The sequence below is a fragment of the Strigops habroptila genome, chromosome 22 (assembly GCF_004027225.2).
Source record: "Strigops habroptila isolate Jane chromosome 22, bStrHab1.2.pri, whole genome shotgun sequence".
NCBI lineage: Eukaryota > Metazoa > Chordata > Aves > Psittaciformes > Psittacidae > Strigops > Strigops habroptila.
In genome coordinates this window covers 1-20,670 of record NC_044298.2, presented here as the reverse complement: position 1 = coordinate 20,670, position 20,670 = coordinate 1, and the positions used below count along the sequence as shown (strand labels likewise).

General features: G+C 58.4%; 2 protein-coding genes across 3 annotated transcripts; both read left to right on the top strand.

The window, feature by feature from the left end:
- Positions 1-5: 5 nt before the first annotated feature.
- RPRD2 (regulation of nuclear pre-mRNA domain containing 2) lies at positions 6-15,637 on the top strand. Of its 2 annotated transcripts, XM_030473814.1 has the most exons (11): positions 6-580; positions 3,371-3,500; positions 5,192-5,292; positions 6,262-6,339; positions 7,460-7,512; positions 8,044-8,170; positions 9,009-9,184; positions 9,739-10,024; positions 10,589-10,858; positions 11,045-11,248; positions 12,196-15,637. In XM_030473814.1, the coding sequence occupies exons 1-11, from the start codon at positions 361-363 to the stop codon at positions 14,817-14,819; spliced, it is 4,269 nt and encodes a 1,422-aa protein (XP_030329674.1). In that variant the 5' UTR covers positions 6-360; the 3' UTR covers positions 14,820-15,637. The 2 variants fall into 2 exon arrangements, with proteins under 2 accessions (XP_030329674.1, XP_030329675.1); XM_030473815.1 differs by lacking the exon at positions 6,262-6,339 and having other exon boundaries at positions 361-580.
- Positions 15,638-15,936: 299 nt separating this feature from the next.
- On the top strand, positions 15,937-20,664 carry TARS2 (threonyl-tRNA synthetase 2, mitochondrial; the record flags this gene model as incomplete). The annotated part of the gene is made up of 15 exons (XM_030473813.1): positions 15,937-16,000; positions 16,091-16,284; positions 16,881-17,004; positions 17,090-17,211; positions 17,297-17,414; positions 17,648-17,709; positions 17,782-17,860; positions 18,157-18,300; positions 18,390-18,488; positions 18,906-19,072; positions 19,161-19,323; positions 19,397-19,534; positions 19,838-19,915; positions 19,997-20,097; positions 20,567-20,664. Coding segments are annotated over exons 1-15 (1,747 nt in total), but the record flags the coding sequence as incomplete, so codon positions are not given.
- Between the last annotated feature and the right edge of the window lie 6 nt (positions 20,665-20,670).

Genomic DNA, 20,670 nt, shown 5'->3' with positions numbered 1-20,670 from the left:
GGCCCGTGTGAGGGGAGCCCGGCACAAAATGGCGGCGGGGGGGCGGGCGCTGCGCGCGGGGGGGGGCCGGCCGGTGACTGCCGCCGCCGCCCCGGGGCAGCGGGACGGGCCCCGCGGCTCTCGGTTGAACCGATCGCGCTCTAGGGCGGTGCCACCTCCTGTTGTCTTCACCTCGGCCCGGCGCTGCGCGGCGCCGCGCTTCCCGGCCCCCGCAGCGGGGCCGCCGCCTCTTCCTCCTCCTTCTCCTCCTCCTTCTGAGGCGCCGCCGCCCGGGCCCCGGCGGGCTGAGAGCGGAGCGGGGAGGGCTGCGCCGCCGCCGTCGCTCCGTGCGGGCCCGGCTGGGGCGAGCAGGGCGGGAAGATGGCGGCGGGCGGCGGAGGCGGCGGGCGGGCCTCGTCCTCCTCCTCCTCGGCCGCCGCCTCCTCGTCCTCGGCCGGCGCGCTGGAGGCCTCGCTCGACAGGAAGCTGCAGGCGGTGACCAACACCATGGAGTCCATCCAGGGCCTGTCCTCATGGTGCCTGGAGAACAAGCGGCACCACAGCACCATCGTCTACCACTGGATGAAGTGGCTGCGCCGCTGTGAGTGCGGGGCGAGGCGGGCCGGGGGGCCTCGGCGCGGCTGTGGGGAGGGGAAGGGCAATGGGGGGCGGCGGAGGCGGCGCTGCCCGAGGTGGCGGAGCCGATGTGGGGCAGCGGAGGGGAAGCGGAGCGTTTCCCATCGCTTGGGGACCTGTCGGGGTTGGCGGCCCCCGGGCTCGGCATCCCCGGGTCACGCTTAGAGGCTCCCGGTGTGTGTGTGCAGCCCAACGGCGGCACCGTCACCCTCCCCGGGGCTGTGTCTGCTCCCCCCGGGGGCTGAAACGTTACTTGCGGGGTTGGGGGGGGGGAAGCCGCCATCAGCGCGGCGGGGATGGGGCAGCGCTGTCCCCTGCCATAGGGGAGGCTGTTGGTTGTGGGCACAAGTCTGCGGTGCCAACGCTGGGATTTGACCACCCAAAGTGGGAAGTTGAATGTTTCCGTGAGCCCGAACGAGGTGGTTTATCTGCTGCTGCGGGAGGGTTTGGCCTCTTGTGGCAGGAGTTACAATAAGCTTCAGCAGGGACGCAGAGATAACGTTCCCATCCCAAAGTGCCGCCGGGATAGTTGGTTTTCCCTGTCAAGGTCTTTCTGCTAAACAGAGGGGCCCTCGTCTCCCATGTTTTGATTTATGGTTGGTCTTATCTATATGCTGGGATTAAAGAGGAAGGGAAGAGCCCGAGGGCTGTTCTGGTCCATACTGACCTGGTAGTGAGGAGAAGCTGGTCCTGGTTGCTCCTGCCTTGCTGTGTCCCACCTCTCCTGGCAACCCTTTTCCCTCTGGCAGCCCTTGTCACCAGAGGGGTCCTGCAAGGACCCTCCTCATCCTCTTCTCCCTCTCAGCTCCTATCTCCCCTTGGGCTATGCTGACTCCTCTGGACTTGGTGCCTCTTGTTGTGGCTCCTCTCTGGACATCAGTGAACATCCTGCTCTAGGTCAGGCTTCACACTCCCCCCCGCCCCGTCCCCTCGTTCCCTGCCTGCACCTCAGGGCAGGTCCTTGCTCTGTGGGTGCTGGCACAACTGCCTCATGGGGATTGTCCTGCAGGTCCCATCCCCGTGGAGCAGAGCCTCTTCCCTGCCCTGCTCCGTGGCTGCCGTTCATCTCTCAACTCCTGCCTAAGGCCACAGAGCTTCTGTGCGGTGCTGCCCCTTCCCGTTTCCATCCTAAGCTCATCCAAAGGAATGTCGTTGCTGCTGATCCCTGATTATTTGATTATTCCCATTTATGTGGTGAGGTTTTTCCCTGCTTTTCCCTCCGTGGCCACTTCATTCTCGGCCCAAGCGCCTCTCCATGAGGTGACACCGCCACTGAGCACCACTTGCTTTCGGGTTCCTTTCCCACCTTTTAGATCCTTTAACTGCAAAGCTTCTAAGGACACATTCAAGTGGGTCCTTCTGTCTACCTTAACTGACAAGATGTGGGGCTGTTTGGACAAAGGATTTGGTCCTTTAAGGGCAAACCTGAGCACCGGTGTTTAAATACATTGCTGGGGGTGTTGGCATCTCCCTTCCTTGGGCCAGGCTGTGGTTGTTGGCCAAAGAACTTCATGTTTCTGGAAGGTAACACTGAGAGAACTTCACCTCTGGGAAGTGGCTGTTGGGAACCAGGAGCATGAGAGCAGCTTTAAGTGTGGCTTGAGCTGAGCTCAAAGCTGGGCCGGGCTCAGGTGGAAAATCTGTTTCTTGTCCATATTCTTTCTCCAGTTGAAGCCAAAGCAGGCTGAGAGTGAGGAAGGAGCTGCTCAACCATCAGATCCAGGTTGTGGATGTGAAGCTGTGGCTGCCCCATCCCTGGCAGTGTTCAAGGCCAGGTTGGACACAGGGGCTTGGAGCAACCTGCTCTAGTGGAAGGTGTCCCTGCCCGTGGCAGGGGTTGGGGCTGGAGGAGTTTTAAGGTCCCTTCAACCCAAACCATCCCATGGTTCTATGGGAGCTGAGGCTCCTTGAGGCAGCAGCTCCTGTAATAGTGGTGGGAAGGATGCCAGATACCTTTGGCAAAAAGCTGGCTGGAAAATCCATGGGGAGCAAAGCTGGGGATGAGCAACCGGCTGCAGCACTGGTGGAGGCAGCAGCGCCGTGAGCCCTGGCTCTGGGATCACTCCCTGTGTCCCTGCTGCTGCCTTAAATCCTGTTTTCCCGTGGTGGCAAATGCCGTATCCAGGGAACCAGCAGCACTTATCGAGTGCATTAATACACATTGGAAGGATTTAATGTGGAGAATCATGGAATCAACCGGGTTGGAAAAGACCTTTCAGCTCATCCAGTCCCAGCTGCCAAGGCCACCACTAACCCATGGCACTGAGGCCTCGGCTACACGGGGTGTGAACACTTGCAGGGACGGTGACTCCAGCCCTGCCCTGGGCAGCCTGTTCCAATGCCTGAGCACCCTCTGGGGAAGGAATTGTTCCTCATCTCCATCTAAACCTGCCCTGGAGCAGCTTGAGGCCGTTTCCTCTTGTCTCATCCCTTGTTCCTTGGGAGCAGAGACCAGCCCCCTCCTGGCTCCATCCTCCTGTCAGGCAGTTGCAGAGAGCGATAAGGACCCCCCTGAGCCTTCTCTTCTCCAGACTAAACCCCCCCAGGTCCCTCAGCCGCTCCTCACCAGACGTTTGGGTTGGTTCGTGGTTGACCTCTCATGAGGCTGGTCTTTGTGGCTCTCTGGCTCCTTTGGCTGCACGGTGTTGGACGGGGCCAGCAGCTCTTTGTGTCCTTTTGAAGGCCAGCTCAAGGCTCGATGCCGATGGGACTGCTCCTGTTGAGCGATGAACCCGAATCTTCTCTTTGTCTTTAGCTGCCTTTCCTCATCGACTGAACCTCTTCTACTTGGCCAACGATGTCATACAGAACTGCAAGAGGAAGAACGCCATCGTCTTTCGTGACACCTTTGCAGAAGTGCTCCCTGAAGCTGCTTCCTTGGTCAAGTAAGTAACAAGGTGATGGAAGGTTGAACATTTCCCCCAAATGGGATTTCTGGCTTTCAAACAGCTCAAAGCGTTTAGAAACAGCAGCAGAACTTCAGGGAGGTTGTTCCAATGCTCTGTGGGTTTGGGGTTTTTGGGGAGGAGTGGGCTCCAACACACATAGAGCTAGCTGGGGGTTGGCGTGGGGGTCTCCTTTGGGTAAAGTCATCACGTGGAGTGATCCAAGGGGCTTTAGTCCAGGTGGCATCATGGACAGGGATAAAGGAGAAGTCTGAAGTCTGGCTTCACCTGGAGTCAGTGTGGGACGTTCTGCCAGTGCCTAGAGGGGCTCCAGGAAACCTGGAGAGGGGCTTTGGACAAGGGATGGAGGGACAGGCCAAGGGGAATGGCTTTAACCTGCCAGAGGGGAGACTGAGATGAGCTCTGAGGCAGAAGCTCTTCCCTGTGAGGGTGCTGAGGCGCTGGCACAGGGTGCCCAGAGAAGCTGTGGCTGCCCCATCCCTGGCAGTGTTCAAGGCCAGGTTGGACACAGGGGCTTGGAGCAACCTGCTCTAGTGGAAGGTGTCCCTGCCCGTGGCAGGGGTTGGAGCTGGAGCAGCTTTAAGCTCCCTTCATCCCACCCCATCCCATGGTTCCATGATCAGAGTAGCATAGGATGAAAAGGTCTGGCCCTGGTGTGGGTCGCAGTGGGCTGAGCCCCATCCCGTCACTCCCTCTACTTGCTGCCCTCCATTTGGCTTCCGAATCTTCCTCAAAGCTGGTTTTTAAAGGACAGGACATAGTAAACCCCCAAAGCAGCAGCTCCTCTGGAGTGATGAGGTTGGTTTGTGGGTCTTTGGAACAGAGTTTGAAGCAGCAGATGGTTGAACCTAGCAGGAAGCAGGGAGAGGTTAGAGCTGGGCTGCTCATTAGCTTCTATTTCAGTGCCATTTGCCAGAAGAGAAAGTTGCAAATACCGTGAAGAGATGAGGAGGAGGGAGGGAAAACGCTGGGAATTGGGGGAAAAGGAAAATGTGGGAAAGGAAAAGCAGCCAGAAATCACGTTGCTCTTTCCTGGGGCTGGAACATGAACGCCCCAGGAGTTGAGGCTGCTCAGGTGGTCTTTAAGAAGCTCCCTTTGACCCAAAGAGTTCTTCTGGAGCACCCATGGGTGCAGAGCAGCTCCTTCACCCTGTGCTTGGAGCTGCGGTGGCCGCTCCACTTCCCAATTAGAGTCTGTTATTCCCAGCTGGAGTCGTCTGGGAGAGCTGCTTGTGGTGGTTGGGGGCTTCAGGGTGCTGCCCTCAGGGTGCTCAGTGTGGGCACATGAACTTCAATGTGGGGTCCTTGAGGAAAGCTCTTTGGGTGCTGAGCACGGTGGCTGCTCGTGTGTTGATCCTCTCTTATCCCAGGAGCTGTCCCTTGCTTTTCCATGAAGAAAGGCTTCAGAGAGGTCTTGTTGCTGTTCCTTCTTCTCTGAAACCTCCTGATTTAACCCCAGAAAGGACCCTGCTGGGGTGTGGGAGTGTTTGTGTGACCCCAAGCATGTGGATGTGCTGCCTTAGGCTTTAAAGTCATCACCTGGACAGAGAACTTCCCACCTGAAGGAGCCCTTAAAGTCTTGATTTCAACACAAAATTATTCCCAGTCTGGAATGAGGAGGAATCCCAGTGTGGGGTGAGGAAAAGCCACAACACTCTTCTCTTTTCCAGGGATCCATCTGTATCCAAATCCATTGAAAGGATCTTCAAGATCTGGGAGGACAGAAACGTGTACCCTGAGGAAACCATCCTGGCTCTAAAAGAAGCTCTGAGTAAGTTCCTTCCCCTTTGCACTAACACTGAGCAGAACAAGTTGGTTTGTGTGTGTGTCCGTTCTTACACCTAGTGCAGGCTTCAGAGCAGCACTGAGGTGCTGGACTTCCTCTGCCTCATGGCTTTGTACTTCTCTGAAGCAGCTCTGAATCCTTCCACATGAGCTGGGGTTATTCCAGCTGGGAGGACACAGGATGGAAAGGTGACGTGGTCCTGCCAGCCATGAACACAGTGCCCTGGCTCTGCCCTGGCTCTCCTTTGGAGTCTGGTGTAGGTCGAAGTTGTTGTAACTGATAAGATTTGATGTGGAAAGTGGTGGAAGCAAAGCTGGAGGTGAAGTGTCCTCGTGTGCTCTGAGGGAACGGGAAGCACAGGTCCACTTACACCCAAACTGAACCAATACTCAAAACACTGGAAGGGCGTAAATGCACGTTGCTGCTTTCTTCAGTGCCACCTTTAGAGCTGAAGGTGATGTGGGGGAATCCTGTGTGGATCTGAGAGCTAAAAGGCTTCTGTTGGGTGTTGCATGGTGAGAAGTTTGCACACAATGTGCTGAAATCTCTTCATTCCCATCACTTGAGAGCAGAAATCCTTCAGATAACTTTAACTTGGGAATTGTGGCTATTCCCAACTTGGTTTATTGCCTGATTTCATTCCAACTTGCCTATGGTTTCATTTTTCCATGCTTTGTGTGTTGCCTTTTCCTCATCACTGTCAGTTTTGACCTGTCTCAGCCTAAGGGCAAACAGAAACTTGATTTAAACCTGGAAGACCATCCCCAGGTTGCTGCATTCCTGAGGCAACGTGGGTTCTCTTGGGCATCCAGCAGCTCTCCAAAGGAACTTGGTCTAAGTCCTTTAAACCAATTTTCTGTTCACTCTTTCACTGTGCAACCATCTGGGCCCCAAAATCCAGCTTTTCCCAGGAATTCCCTACTGCCAGCCTGCAAAACCTGCAATGTTTTCCAGGTACCACTTTCAAAACTCAGAAGCAGCTGAAAGAAACTCTCAACAAACAACCGAATAAGCCGTGGAAGAAAGCACAAAGTAAGGAACCAATGGGAATTCTCTGACCTGATGTAGGGCTTGAGGAAGAGAAGGCAGTACTGGAGTAAACCAGGAGCAAACAGGCACCTTCCAGCCTTGTGGAGCTCCTCACACACTAATGCAGAAAGCACCAAGGAGCTGGTGCTAGAAACCCACTTCTAAATGGTGGTTCTAAAGGAATGAAGTGAGGAGACCCCAGATCTTTGAGAGTGGAGGTTGTGAAGAGTAGAGGGAAGAGCTGGTGGAACCTCAGGCTCTGGAGAGAAGACACAGAGCCACGTGTGGTGGCAGGAGCACACCTGGGACAGCAAACTAGGCTGAAAGCAGCAGGCACTGGCAGTGCAGAGGATGAACTTGGGTGCCCGAGAGTGCAGTCTAGCAGGAAACACCTTTAAGGACGCTCCAAGTTTACTCATCTCTTGTATTCTAAAGCCTTGAGGGGTTTGTAAAGAAGGTGGAGGAACATCCCACAATCTGTGTGAGTGCCCAGAGCAGGTTAACCAAAGAGTTTGGAAGTGTTTAGTACTTGGCTTAACATCACAAGCTGCTTCCCAAACACCAGCTGTGCTGCAGTCAGCGTGGCTGAAGGGTTAGTGTGTCGCTTCTCCTGGTCTGGGCAGAAAATGATGGATTTAGGGTGTCTGACAGTGGAATTTGTCCCCTCACCCTGTTAATAAGACACCAGAATAGAAGCGTGAGAGGTTTTATGTGCTTAAGCTTAATAAGTACCAAAGGAAAGCCTGTGTGAAGGAAGTGCTGAGCTGCACGTGTCAGCTCTGAGCCTGGCACTTAGGCACTGCTTTAACATTCCTTGTGGAGAGGTGGAAACTCCTTGGATGAGGCTCTTAGATGAACCCTGGCAGGGGTTTCTCTTCCCAAGAGCAGAGCTGGGGCTGGTGCACCCGGTAACTGAAGTGGTTGTAGGACTTGTTGAGCTGCATGTGACCGTGTCCCAAAAGCCAGAGCGCTGAGGGCCGTGCGTGGAGGGGGATTGGAATGAGGAACATCAGCCCATGAGTCTCTGGTTAAATTATGTTGTGACCTTTTGACTTAGAGCTGCTTTTTGTGACTGACTTGTGGTTCCTTTTGGTTTCTTTATCCCTTTTCTTTATTCCAACAGCATCCACCAACCCGAAAGCTGCTTTGAAGTCCAAGATCGTTGCTGAATTCAGGGTAAGTGGAGGTATTCTGTTGCACTAAGCTCCATGCCGGGGCTTGTGGTGATGTCCACCAGCAGTGCAGGCTTGTGAGAAGCTCTGGTGTTCTTCTAGAGAAGAGAAGGCTCTGAGGAGACCCTGGAGCAGCTCCAGTGCCTAAAGGGGCTCCAGGAAACCCGGAGAGGGGCTTTGGACAAGGGATGGAGGGACAGGCCAAGGGGAATGGCTTTAACCTGCCAGAGGGGAGACTGAGATGGGATCTCGGGCAGAAGTTGTTCCCTGTGGGGGTGCTGAGGCGCTGGCACAGGGTGCCCAGAGAGGGGGTTGGACCGGGATGAGCTTTAAGCTCCCTCCATCCTGACCCGTTCCAGGGTTCTGTGAAAACCACAGAGATCCCCAGTTTGGTTCTGCATCAGCTCTCACGTGGAAACCGCCTCAAAACAGAGCGTTGCTGCTCCTCGCTGGAGCAGCTCTGTGCCATTCCCAGCTGAGCTGCTCTGCCGTGGAATGTGATGAAGATGCTTTTCTTGTTCGCCTTCTCTTTCAGCCCCAGTCTCTCATTGATGAGTTGCTCTTGTACAAGCGCTCAGAAGACCAGATAGAGCTGAAGGAGAAGCAGCTTTCCACCATGAGGGTGGATGTGTGCAGCACCGAAACACTGAAGTGTTTGAAAGGTAAAGACAGAGTGGAGCAAACAAAACCTTCTGCCATTGAAGGAGGTGCAGGTAGAGCTGTGGGAGCTCCTCGCTTGAGCCTTGGACCAGAAAGCAGAGGAGCTGGAGCCTCAGCCCTGTGTTAACTTGAAGCTGTTTGTAGAAACCTGAGGGTCAAACAGAGCAGAAGTGTTGAAGATGCATTTTGTACTAGTCACACACTCCCTCAGGTGGTGGTTTGTCTTTAAAGCATTCAGAACCCCTTAAATCATTTGGGATTTGATATTTGAAGCGGATTAAGGATCCATCAAAGGCTGCAGTTGGGGAACACCAGCCAGGAGTGCAAGAAGCAGCAGCACGTTTAGGGGTAAAGGAACTGGGTTGAGTTGTGTTAAGGGGAAATTGAACTGTGTAAAACCACAGATGCCTCAAACTGGGCTCTGGGATCCATGACCACAGTCTTGATAATGCTCCTTTACAGTCGTGGTAGCTCATAGGTGTGAGGAACTCTTGGAGTATGGTAAGGAAGGCAAAAGTCCACTCTCTGGGAAGTCAAAAGAGTGAAAGTGTGAACTTTGAGCCCAGAACCCTGCCATGTGCTGGGTGCACCCCCAGACTGTGGGCAGCAGCTCATGGAGGGGGTTCTCCCCCTCTACTGCATGAAGGAGAGACCTGAGAGCAGCTCCAGTGCCTAAAGGGGCTCCAGGAAACCTGGAGGGGGGCTTTGGGCAAGGGATGGAGGGACAGGCCAAGGGGAATGGCTTTAACCTGCCAGAGGGGAGATTGAGATGAGTTCTTGGGCAGAAGCTCTTCCCTGGGAGGGTGCTCAGCTTATTACATCCTGTTCATCTCCCTGCAGATAAAACAGGAGGGAAGAAGTTCTCCAAGGAATTTGAAGAAGCAAGTTCAAAGCTGGAGGAGTTTGTCAATGGCTTGGACAAGCAAGTGAAGAACGGCCCCTCTCTCACAGAGGCCCTGGAAAACGCTGGGATATTTTATGAAGCTCAGTATAAGGAAGTCAAGGTGGTAGCAAATGTAAGTGGCTTTTCCTCACTCCTCCTCAGATGCATCATCTTCTATTCACAAACGGGGAAGTTGGAGGTGGTGCTTGTCCAGATGGTTCCAAGAGAGAGCAGAGTTGAGGTGTTTGATGCTACCAAAATCCAGGGCTCAGGAGCTCAGTTTTAGCCCCCCTGGATTTTCAAATGGGGGCAGAATTAGAGTTCCTCTAAATCCTAAATGGTGGAAACAGCACAAATTGTCCTCAATGTACAAACTAGAGGGACAAAGGAGGAAAGAATTGAGGAAAGCATTGTAAAAACACCCAATCGTGCCCCAAACCTCCCCAGCCAAGCAGCAGAGTTGTTAGAAAGTGGGATTTTGGACATGAAATTGCTTGAAGCCACTGGCAGAAGGTTTTCCCTTCCCCTTTTGTAGTGGCTGTTGCTCTGCAGGTCGCTGCCAAGCTGAGCTCTTGGTGCAGAGGAGTTGGAAATGCTTTTCCAAAGCTGTGTCCTGCTTTGTGAGGGAAGCAACTGAGGCAGGAGCATCCCATAAACCCTTCTCAGTGCATGTCCTTTCCTCCTTAGGCTTACAAAACATTTGCCAACCGAGTGAGCAACCTAAAGAAGAAGCTTGACCAGTTGAAAGCAACGCTTCCCGATCCGGAGGAGTCTCCTGTCCCTTCCCCAAGCATGGATGCACCATCTCCAACAGGCTCTGAGTCCCCATTCCAAGGGATGGGAGAGGAGGATAATTCCCACTCGCCGGCGGTTGGAAGCCGTAAGACGGTGTCTCCAGAGCCTGTGACGGATAACCGGGATGTGGAGGACATGGAGCTCTCTGATGTGGAGGATGATACGTCTAAAATCATCGGTAGGTAGTGTTGGAGTAATGAGGTAGTAGTTACACGGAGGTGGAACAGCCCCTTGGAGCCTCCTTCGGGGTGTGGAGGATGCACAAATCCACCAGCCAGAGAGCTGAGGTTGGAGCTCTTGGGCTTCTCCTGCTCCACACCCTGGTGCCAGGAGGGAAGTCCCAGTCCAGCCGTGACCATTCCCGTGTCCCAGCCCCCCTTCAGATATGTTTTTATGGGAATCTTATGGTTTTTGTGGAAATTTAGGTTGGAGATAAGGCAGAAGCTCTTCCCTGGGAGGGTGCTGAGGCGCTGGCACAGGGTGCCCAGAGAAGCTGTGGCTGCCCCATCCCTGGCAGTGTTCAAGGCCAGGTTGGACACAGGGGCTTGGAGCAACCTGCTCTAGTGGAAGGTGTCCCTGCCTGTGGCAGGGGTTGGAGCTGGAGGAGCTTTAAGCTCCCTTCGACCCAACCCATTCCATGATTCCATGAATTAGGCCGAATCCCATTGAAAATCCTGTACCCCAAGCAACTCTTCATGGACAGAGTGATGGGTTTGGTCTTGTTCTCCCCCTCTCCCTGCAGTGGAAGAGAGGAAGGAGAAGCAAACAGCTCCAGCACCCAGCAAGGCTGAAAGCGTCCCCAAGGCGGTGCCGTGCACCACTGCAGCAGCCAGCACGTCGGTGACGGTGACACCACCAGCCCAGACCCCTCCAACCCCTCCAGCTCCAAAGGCAGCGAGCGCGGCACCCGGCCCCCCGGCCCCAGCTCTTGCCCTGCCCAACCTGGCCAACGTGGACCTGGCCAAGATCAGCTCCATCCTCAGCAGCTTGACTTCAGTGATGAAGAACACAGGTGGGTGCTGAGGTGTTGAGCTCATGGTGGAGCTTTGGCATCTCCTAAAGCTTTAGAGTTACTGCTTAAAAACCTGCTTCAGTCTCTTTGACACACAAACTGTCACCTTCAGGAGCTTCTCCCTTGAGGCTAAAAAGCACCTTTTCAGGAAGCAATGGACATGAGTGGTGTCTCCTTCTGTCCTAGGTGTCAGTCCGGCCTCCAGGCCTTCTCCAGGAACCCCAACGAGCCCCACCGCTCTCACTAGTGGCCTGAAGACTCCTGTCCTGGGGACTCCAGCTGCTCCTTCCAATCCTTTAGCAAATATCCTCTCCAAAGTGGAAATTACTCCAGAAAGTATTTTGTCAGCTCTGTCCAAAACCCAGACTCAGGCGGCGCCGGCGTTGCAAGGTACCAGAGCGGGGATGGAGGGAACGGGAATGGCAGCACTTACCCGGGATATGGAGGGAGAATTCCTTACTTGGAACGTAGAATGTCCTTGGCAAATCCCAGTGACTTCTTCTCATGTAGTGCACATGTGATGGACCCGTGAGTCCAAGAGGGAATGGCTTTAACCTGCCAGAGGGGAGATGGAGATGAGCTCTTGGGCAGAAGCTCTTCCCTGTGAGGGTGCTGAGGCGCTGGCACAGGGTGCCCAGAGAAGCTGTGGCTGCCCCATCCCTGGCAGTGTTCAAGGCCAGGTTGGACACAGGGGCTTGGAGCAACCTGCTCTAGTGGAAGGTGTCCCTGCCTGTGACAGGGGTTGGAGCTGGAGGAGCTTTAAGCTCTCTTCAACCCAACCCATCCCATGGTTCCATGATTTCTGTACACCTTCATACTTCTGCCATGACCACGGTGTGCTTCTCCAGAGCCCTTCATGCAAGGGCACTGAGTGCGACAGGAGACCAGGAGCTCTTTGTGGTTCCCCTGGGCAATAGTTTGCACCCACCAAGGTTCAAACACCAACATTAATGCTGTGAAATCCACTCATTCTCCTGGCTAAGCCGTGGAGCAGTTTGAAGGAGCAACATCCGTGGTATAACCACCAAAACCTTTCGCTTGGCAGCAGCTCAGGTTGACTTCCCAGCACCACAGAATCATTAGTGTTGGAAGGGACCTCTAGAGATCATCTAGACCAAGGCAGAGCCACCTAGAGCAGGTTACACCGTGGTGGCTTTGGGATGTCTCCAGAGATGGAGACTCCGCATCCCGCATGAGCAGCCTCTTCCAGTGCTCTGCCACCCTCAACATCAAGAAGTTCTTCCTCATGTTGAGGTGGAACTTGTTGTGGTTCAGTTGATGGCCATTGCCCCCTCGTCCTGTCCTGAATGTCTCAGCTCAGGTTCTGTTCTTTCCAGGTTTGTCATCCCTGCTCCAGAGCGTGGCTGGAAGCTCCGTTCAGTCCAGTGAAGCCTCCTCGCAGAGCACTGCAGCCTCTCCAGCCAACACGACTGTTCCTTGCGGGAAGGGCAGGAATGTTCCTCCCAACACTCAGTCTTTTATATCCAAAAGCTTTGGTTATTCTCCAAACTCATCTACTGCTGAGGTCTCCTCCACCTCAGTTAACAAAGCCCCCGTTGGACACACCACAGGCCTGCCCAGCTCCAGTTTTAAGCCACCAACCAATTCCTTGGGCTTTTCCAGCTCCCACCCCACCAGCCCTTCATCCCTTTTGCCAACAGAAACCTCTCTGGCTCAACCCTCTGAAATTCCCAAAGCAAAGCTGGAATCGGAGCCGCCTTCTCCCAGCCTGGAGATGAAGATCCACAACTTCCTGAAGGGAAATCCTGGTTTTAGTGGCCTCAACTTGAATATTCCCATCCTCAGCAGCTTAGGATCCAGCATGGCAACGGAAAGCCATGCGGCCGACTTCCAGCGGGGTCCCACCAGCACTTCCATGGACAATGTGGATGGAACGCCGGTGCGCGACGAGCGGAGCGGGACACCCACCCAGGACGAGATGATGGATAAACCAACCTCCAGCAACGTGGACACCATTTCCCTGCTGTCCAAAATCATGAGCCCGGGTTCTTCTACTCCCAGCAGCACCAGGTCCCCTCTCCAGAGCCGGGATGATGGGTATTCCCAAGAGCTTTCCAGCTCTGTGCACACCTACCGCCCCTTCGGGCTTGGTAGAGAGTCTCCAGCCGGGCTGTACAAGCAGCCTGCAGACAGCATGGAGATCCCTTCCTCCTTGATGGACTCCTCCCAGGAGAAGTTCTACCCGGACACCTCTTTCCAAGAGGATGAGGATTACCGTGACTTCGATTACTCGGGGCCGCCGCCGTCGGCCATGCTGAACCTGGAGAAGAAGCCCACCAAATCCATCCTGAAGTCAAGCAAACTCTCCGAGGCTGCAGAATATCAGCCAGTCCTGTCCAGCTACGGCCAGAGGTCGCAGGAGTTTGGGGTGAAGTCCCCTTTCCCTCAATCCATGAGGTCCATCCTCGAGCAGAGCGAGAGCTGCGACCCGCTGGCCGGATCCCCGGGGCTCTATGGGAGCTACAGCCTCCGGGGGAACGATTCCACCTCGGATGGATCCCCCTCTCCCAGTAAGAACGACGTGTTCTTCACCCCGGACTCCAACCACAACACCCTGCCCAAGCCGGTGGTGCATTCCGGCCTGGCACAGAAGCAATTCCCGGACTCTCCCCACTCCCTTCCCCACCGTTCCCTTTTCTCCTCTCAAAACACCCTTTCCAGCGTGGAGAAACCATTGGGTTCGTCCATTTCCACCACGTCCACCATGGAGTTCAAGAACATGCTCAAAAACGCCTCCCGTAAACCCTCCGAGGAGAAGCATTTTGGTCAGATCCCCAAATCCAGCTCTGGTGACAGTGTGAGCTTGGCTGGAGATCCCAAAGGAAAACCACAACCACAGGAGGAGCACTACCGCATCGAGACCAGGGTCTCCTCCTCCTGCTTGGACTTACCCGACAGCACCGAGGAGAAAGGGGCTCCCATTGAAACACTGGGATACCACAACGCTTCCAGCAGGGGAATGTCGGGAGAACCCATCCAGACGGTGGAATCCATCCGGGTGCTGGGCAAAGGGAACAGAGGCCACGGGCGAGAGGCGAGCAGAGGCTGGTTTGAGATGAGCAGCGGCGGCAGTGCCTTCGACAACGGGCCCTCGGGCAGCTCGGAGCTTCCCGCCATCGCGGCGTTCCCAACTCCGTACAAGGAGCACGTGGCGCCGCCACCGCCCTTCCCGGAGAGCGTCAACAACTTCCGAACCAACAACTTCAGCCCTGCCTTTGAGCACCACATGGCGCCGCCGCCGCTCGCGCCGCCTCCCCTGGAGCACGGGACTCCCTTCCCGCGGGAGCCGGTCCCCCCGGCTGCTCCCGCCAAGGACCACGGTGGCTTATTCCCAAGGGATCACCCCGTCCCTCCCCGCATGCCGGCGGTGGATCACAACAACCCCTTCTCGAAGGAACCCTCCGCTCCGCTCTCGCTGCCCCCGCCCGTGGAGCACACCGGGGTCCCCTTCCCCGCTCCCCCTCCGCCCCCCGTTCCCGGGGATCATCCCAGCGTCCCCTTCCCAACCCAGCCTCCAGCATCCGGGGAGCACGGTGGTGTCCCCTTCCCCGCGCCGCCGCCCATGGAGCACGGCCCGCTCCACCAAGGGACGCTCAAGGAGCATTTCTCCGTGCACGCCGCATCCCGGGAGCCAGGGGCTCAGCCCCAGCAGCGGGATCACACCCCGGCTCCCTTAGCCCGCTCTCGGGAAGCCGTGGGAATGACGCCCCTCTCCAGGGAGCCCCTGGGGGCAGCGCGGGGTTTGGGCCCCTCCAGTCACCGGGACACTGGTGGCCGCGGGGGGGTCTTGGTGAGGACCCCCCGCACCGAGTTCAGGCCGAGGGAGCCCTTTGTGAGCAGAGACCCCTTCCATAGCCTGAAACGGCCCCGCCCCCCCTTCGGCAGGGGGGGGGCCCCCTTCTTCACCCCAAAACGCCCCTTCTTCCCCCCCAGGTACTGAGGCAGCCGCCCCGCGCGCAGGCACCCGCGTGCTGTCGAGAGCAGCGCTTTTCACTTGGGTTTTTTTTCCCTACATTTCCCACTTTTCCCTCTTCTTTTCTCTTGCCCTCGAGAGCCCCCGAACCTCTAAATTAAATACTCTGTAATTTTATGTTCTTTTCTTTTCCAATTTTCCCTTTTTTTTTTCTTTCCCCTCCCCCCCCCCCCTTTTCATTTCTGGCCCCGAACCCCCCCGTTTGGTGCAGAACGAAGAGCAGGAGAAAAGCCTTTTCACGACCCAGAGCTTTGCGGCTGGAAGGAAACCTTCCGCGAGGAGCGAAAAGCGGTAACGTTCAGGCACAAAAAGACCCAAAAAGAGGAAAAGAAGAGGAAAGGAAGGTTCCAGCAGTGCTTTTCTAGCCCCAGGCGCTGCCAGGGGGAGGAGCGAAGGGTCCCGGCGCCACTTTCAGCCCCCTTAGAAAGGCCAAACCCCTTCCCCTCGTGGTGCTGAGCTCCACCGGTTCAGTCCCGTCCCCCCCCCATGGCCCAAACTGCAGCTGGTGGCTTTGGTTTCCCTTCTCTTGAATTCTTTCCCTTCTTCGCCTTTGTACCTGGGTGTATATAAGAACAAGAATCACTTTTTAATTGCCCTCTCGACGCGCAGACGGAGCCTGACAAGGCCCCCCCTCCCCCCCGGCGGCTTTTATATGAAGTTGGGATTTTACTTGATTTTCTCTTTTTTTTTTTGGTTGTTTTTTGGGTTGGTTTTTAGTTGCTAGAATCCATCATTCTGTTTGATAAAGGTGTAGGGTTCAATATCGACATAAAAACTACAAAACAGAGGAGGTGACGGCTCCTTTTCTTTCTCGCGGGGGTGGGGGTGTGTCCCGTTATCGCGTGTGTGTGTGACTGTGTCTGCGTGTGCGCGTCCGTCCCCCCCCCCCCCCCCCGCCCGTGGTTCCGTCCGGCACCGCGGGGCTGCGCTACGGGCGGGCGAGTCCACTGCGGGCGGCGGGGGGGGGGGCGGACGGGGACGGGGACACGGGGACCTAAAGTTCAGGCTCCGCCCCTTCTGGGCCCGATTGGTCTCTCCTCCGGGGCGGGGCGTAGAGCGCGGCGGCGGAAGGGGCGGGGCTTGACGTCATGACGCCTGCGCCCGCGGCCGGGCGGCTGCTGTTCGCGGGAGCCTCGCGCCGGCACCGGGTGCGCCACCCCGCCCCCCCCCCCCCCGCCACCCCTCCCCCCTGCCCCGGGATCGCCCCTCCCCCCCTGACCCTTGACCCCCGTTCCCAGGTCTCCGGGCCCGATCCCGATCGGTTCCGGCTGTTCCAGCGGCTCCGCCGGGATGGGAGCAGCGGGAACAGCGGCGGGAGCAGCGGCGGGAGCCCCGCCCCCGGCGCCCCCATCCGCATCGCGCTGCCCGGCGGCCGCCTCCTGCCCGGCCGGGCCCTGCAGACCACCCCCTTCATGGTGGCCACGCAGCTCGGGTGCGGCCCCGCGCGTCCCCACAGTGCCCCACAGTGCCCCCATAGCGTCCCCATCGTGCCCCATAGTGCCCCATAGTGCCCCCATAGCATCCCCGTAGTGCCCTACAGTGCCCCGTAGTGCCCCATAGTGGCCCCATAGTGTCTGTCCCCGTGGTATCTCTGTGGTGCTCCCATGGCGTCCTTGGAGTTCCCACAAGGTCCCGTGGGTCCCCATAGTGTCCCCAGGTATCCCCACTATGTCCCCACAGGGTCTCAGCATCCCAGCAGTGTCTCTGGGGTGTCCCCATGGTGTCCCCATGGTCCCCAGAGGGGCTGCACAAGGTCCCCACTGTCCCTATGGGATCCCCAGAAGGTCCACAGCATCCCCACAGGGTCCCCAGTGTCTTCACGGGATCCCCACAGGGTCCCCAGTGTCTTCACGGGATCCCCACAGGTCCCCAAAGGGGTCCCCACAGGGCACCAGCATCTCCAAGGGGTCCCCAGTGTCCCCAGAACATTCCCAGTGTCCCCATGCTATCTCTGGGGGTGTCACCACAAGGTCCCCAAGTACCCCCTTAGTGTCCCCCAGTGTCCCCACGTGTGCCCGTGTCCCGCAGGGGTGACGTGGCGGCCGCGGCGCTGGTGGCCCGTGTGAACGGGGCTCTGCAGGACCTGGAGCAGCCGCTCGAGTGTGACAGCGACCTGGAGCTGCTGGACTTCAGCTCGCCCGAGGGGCGCGAGGTGGGGCGGGGGCTCCTCGCACCCCATGTCCCCCCATTGTGTCCCCATATCCCCTCATGTCTCTGTTGTGTCCCCCTGTCCCCAGGCGTTCTGGCGCTCGGGTGCCTGTGTGCTGGGGGCGGTGCTGGAGCAGTTCTATGGGGCCACCTTCTGCCGCGCCTGTGCCACCGAGGATGGGTTCCACTGCGATGTGCACATGGGGGACAGGTAAGAGGGGACCAGGAGGGGACACACACACCCCCCAACCCCCCCATGGGGGTGTCCCCACGTGTCCCCACGTGTTCCCACCCAGGACGGTGCCGCGCGGGGACCTGCAGGCGCTGGAACAGGCCTGCGCCGCCTTCGCCCGCGCCGGGCACCGCTTCGAGCGCCTCGAGGCCCCGCGGCAGCAGCTGATGGAGCTCCTCAAGGTGACAAACACCCCCCCACGGTGTCCCCTCCCTGTCCCCGCACTGGCAAAGCAGGACCCTTTGGGGACAGCGGGATGCTCCTGGTTGGGGTTATAGATCAGGGTGATGCTAATGGGGACTGGGGTCAGCCGTGCTCGGTGGCACACATGGCACTGGCGCCCGTGCTGGTGTCACGTCCCCTTGGTGTCACCCGTGTCGGTGTCACCCAGCTCAGTGTCATGTCCTCCTCGCAGCACAACAGCTTCCAGCTGCAGCAGATTGAGGAGGTGACGTCCCCAACAGCCACTGTCTATAGGTGAGCGCGGGGGCACCGGGGCTGCGGGGTCCCCCTGTCTGTCCCCGCCTCCATCCCTCTGTCCCCCCTCAGGTGTGGGCCTCTGCTCCAGCTCTGCCGCGGGCCCCTCCTGCGGCACACGGGGCTGATCACAGCCCTGCGCGTCCTTTCGGTATGGTCAGGTATGGGGCAGGGTGTGGGGTGGGCTGTGGGGCAGTGCTATGGGTCAGGGGTGATGTGGGTCACAGGGGCTGTGGGTCAGGCTGTGTGTGGAGCCGGGCTGCTGGTCAGTCTTTGGGTCAGTGCTGTGGGGCAGGTGTGGGGCAGTGCTATGGGTCAGTGCTGTGGGTCAGGCTCTGGGTCAGGCTGTGGGGCAGTGCTATGGAGCAGGCTTTGGGTCAGCGCTGTGGGTCAGGCTGTGGGTCAGGAGCTGTGTGTCAGCCCCCGCCCCTCTGCCCCCCGCTGCAGAGCTCAGCTGCGCTGTGGCACGGCGCCGGCTCCGGGTCTCTCCAGCGCGTCGCTGCCGTCGCCTTTCCCAGTATCCAGGACCTGTCCCAGTGGGAGCGGGCGCAGGACGAGGCGATGCAGAGGGACCATCGCCGCATCGGCAGGGTCAGCCCCTGCTGTCACCCCCAGTGTCACCCCCCCCGTCACCCCCACCTTGTCACCCCCTCAGTGTCACCCCCTCTCCCCCCACACAGGAGCAGGAGCTTTTCTTCTTCCATGAGCTCAGCCCCGGCAGCTGCTTCTTCCTGCCCCGTGGCGCCCACATCTATAACGCGCTGGTGGAGTTCATCCGGGTACGGACACACCAGGACACAGGCACCCACTGGACCCCCCCCAGTGTCACTGTCACCACTGCCAGGGTGGGGGGAGAAATGGGGGTTGGCCTTTGTCCCATCCAGTCCATCCCCACTGCTCCCCATCCTCACCTCCCCCGTCCCCATTGCACCCCACTGCACCCCACTGCACCCATCCCCACCACCCCCTGACTCCCCCATCGCTGCCATTCCCCCTCCCACATCACCCGTGGGTCCATCTCCCCATGCCTCCCTCACCCCACAGCACACCCACTCCTTGTTCTGTGGATCTGTCCTGACGTCCCCACTCCATCCCCACCCTCTCCCCATCCCGTCCCCATCCCTGTGTCTATCCCCCTCCCCACCCTCTCCCCATCCCGTCCCCCTCCCCACCCTATCCCCATCCCATCCCTGCAGAGCGAGTACCGTGCTCGGGGCTTCCTGGAGGTGGTGACCCCCAACGTGTTCCACCCGCGGCTGTGGGAGCTCTCTGGGCACTGGCAGCACTATGGCCCCAACATGTTCTCCTGCGCGGCCGGCTCCGAGACGCTGTCCCTCAAGCCCATGAACTGCCCGGCGCACTGGTGAGCTTGGGGACATTTGGGGACACCCAAAAGAGGGGGGGGGGGGACACACAAGGGCAGCTCCGAGTGTCCGTGTGTCCATCCCCAGCCTGATGTTCGCACACCGGCCGCGCTCCTGGCGGGAGCTGCCCCTTCGCTTGGCGGATTTCGGGGTCCTGCACCGCAATGAGCCCCCCGGGACCCTCACAGGGCTCACGCGGGTGCGGCGCTTCCAGCAGGATGATGCCCACATCTTCTGCACCATGGAGCAGGTCGCGGTCCCCTCCTGTCCCCTCCCTGTGTCCCCACGAGCCCATTGTCACCCCCTCATCCCCTCATCCACAGCTGGAGCAGGAGATCGGCTCCTGCCTGGACTTCGTGCACAAGGTCTATGATGTGTTGGGGTTCACCTTCCGCATGGCTCTGGCCACTCGTCCCCAGGGCTTCCTGGGGGACCCCGAGACCTGGGACCGTGCTGAGAAGGTGGGATGGGGACATGGTGTCCCCTCGTTGTGTCCTGTGTCACCCTGGTTCGTCCCCGTGCACCCAGTGAGGCCCTGATGGCCCCTACAACGTGCATTGGGCACCATCGCCTCCATCACCCCAACGTGTCCGTCGCATCCCAGTGTCACCCCATATCCATCATATCACCCCCAACGTGTCCATCCCGTCCCAGTGTCACCCCAATGTGTCCATCCCATCCTCAGTGTCCCCCCCCCAAGGTGTCCATCATACCCCTGTGTCCCCCCCCATTCCTGTCCCTAAATCCCTCCACTGTCCCCCCAGATCCTGGAGCAGAGCCTCAGCACATTCGGGCACCCCTGGGAACTGAGTCCGGGTGACGGGGCCTTCTATGGCCCCAAGGTGAGAGATTTTGGGTGGGGGGTCCCAGAACAGGGCAAACTGGGACCCTTTGGGACCCCCCGACTGTGTTATTCCCAACAGATCGATATCCGGATCCGGGATGCGCTGGGGAGGCAGCACCAGTGTGGCACCATCCAGCTGGACTTCCAGATGCCGGAGAGGTTTGGGCTGGAGTATACGAGGTATGGGATGGGGGGGCAGGAATGGGGCTGGGAGGGCAGCAATGGGGCTGGAGGGAGTGGGAATGGGGCTGGGGGGAGTGGGAATGGGGCTTTGAGGGGATGGGAATGGGGCTGGGGGGGCAGGAATGGGGCTGGAGGGAGTGGGAATGGGGCTGGGGGGGTAGGAATGGTGCTGGGGGGTGCAGGAATGGGGCTGGAGGGTCAGAATTGAGGCGGGGGGCAGGATTGGGATTTGAGGGAGCAGGATTTTGTCTTTGGGGGGGGCAGGATTGGTGCTGGGGGGTCAGAATTAAGGCTTTGGGGGGTCAGGATTGGTGCTGGGGGCAGCAGGATTGGGGATTTGGGGGGTCAGGATTGGTGCTGGGGGGTCAGAATTGAGGCTGGAGGCTCAGGACTGGTGCTGGGGGTCATGTTTGGTGCTGGGGGTCCCATCCTCCCCCTTGACCCCCGCTGTGTGTCCCCCTCCCAGCGCGGGGGGGCCCCGGGCGCGGCCGGTGCTGCTGCACCGCGCGGTGCTGGGCTCTGTGGAGCGGATGGTGGCGGTGCTGGCCGAGAGCTGCGGCGGGCGCTGGT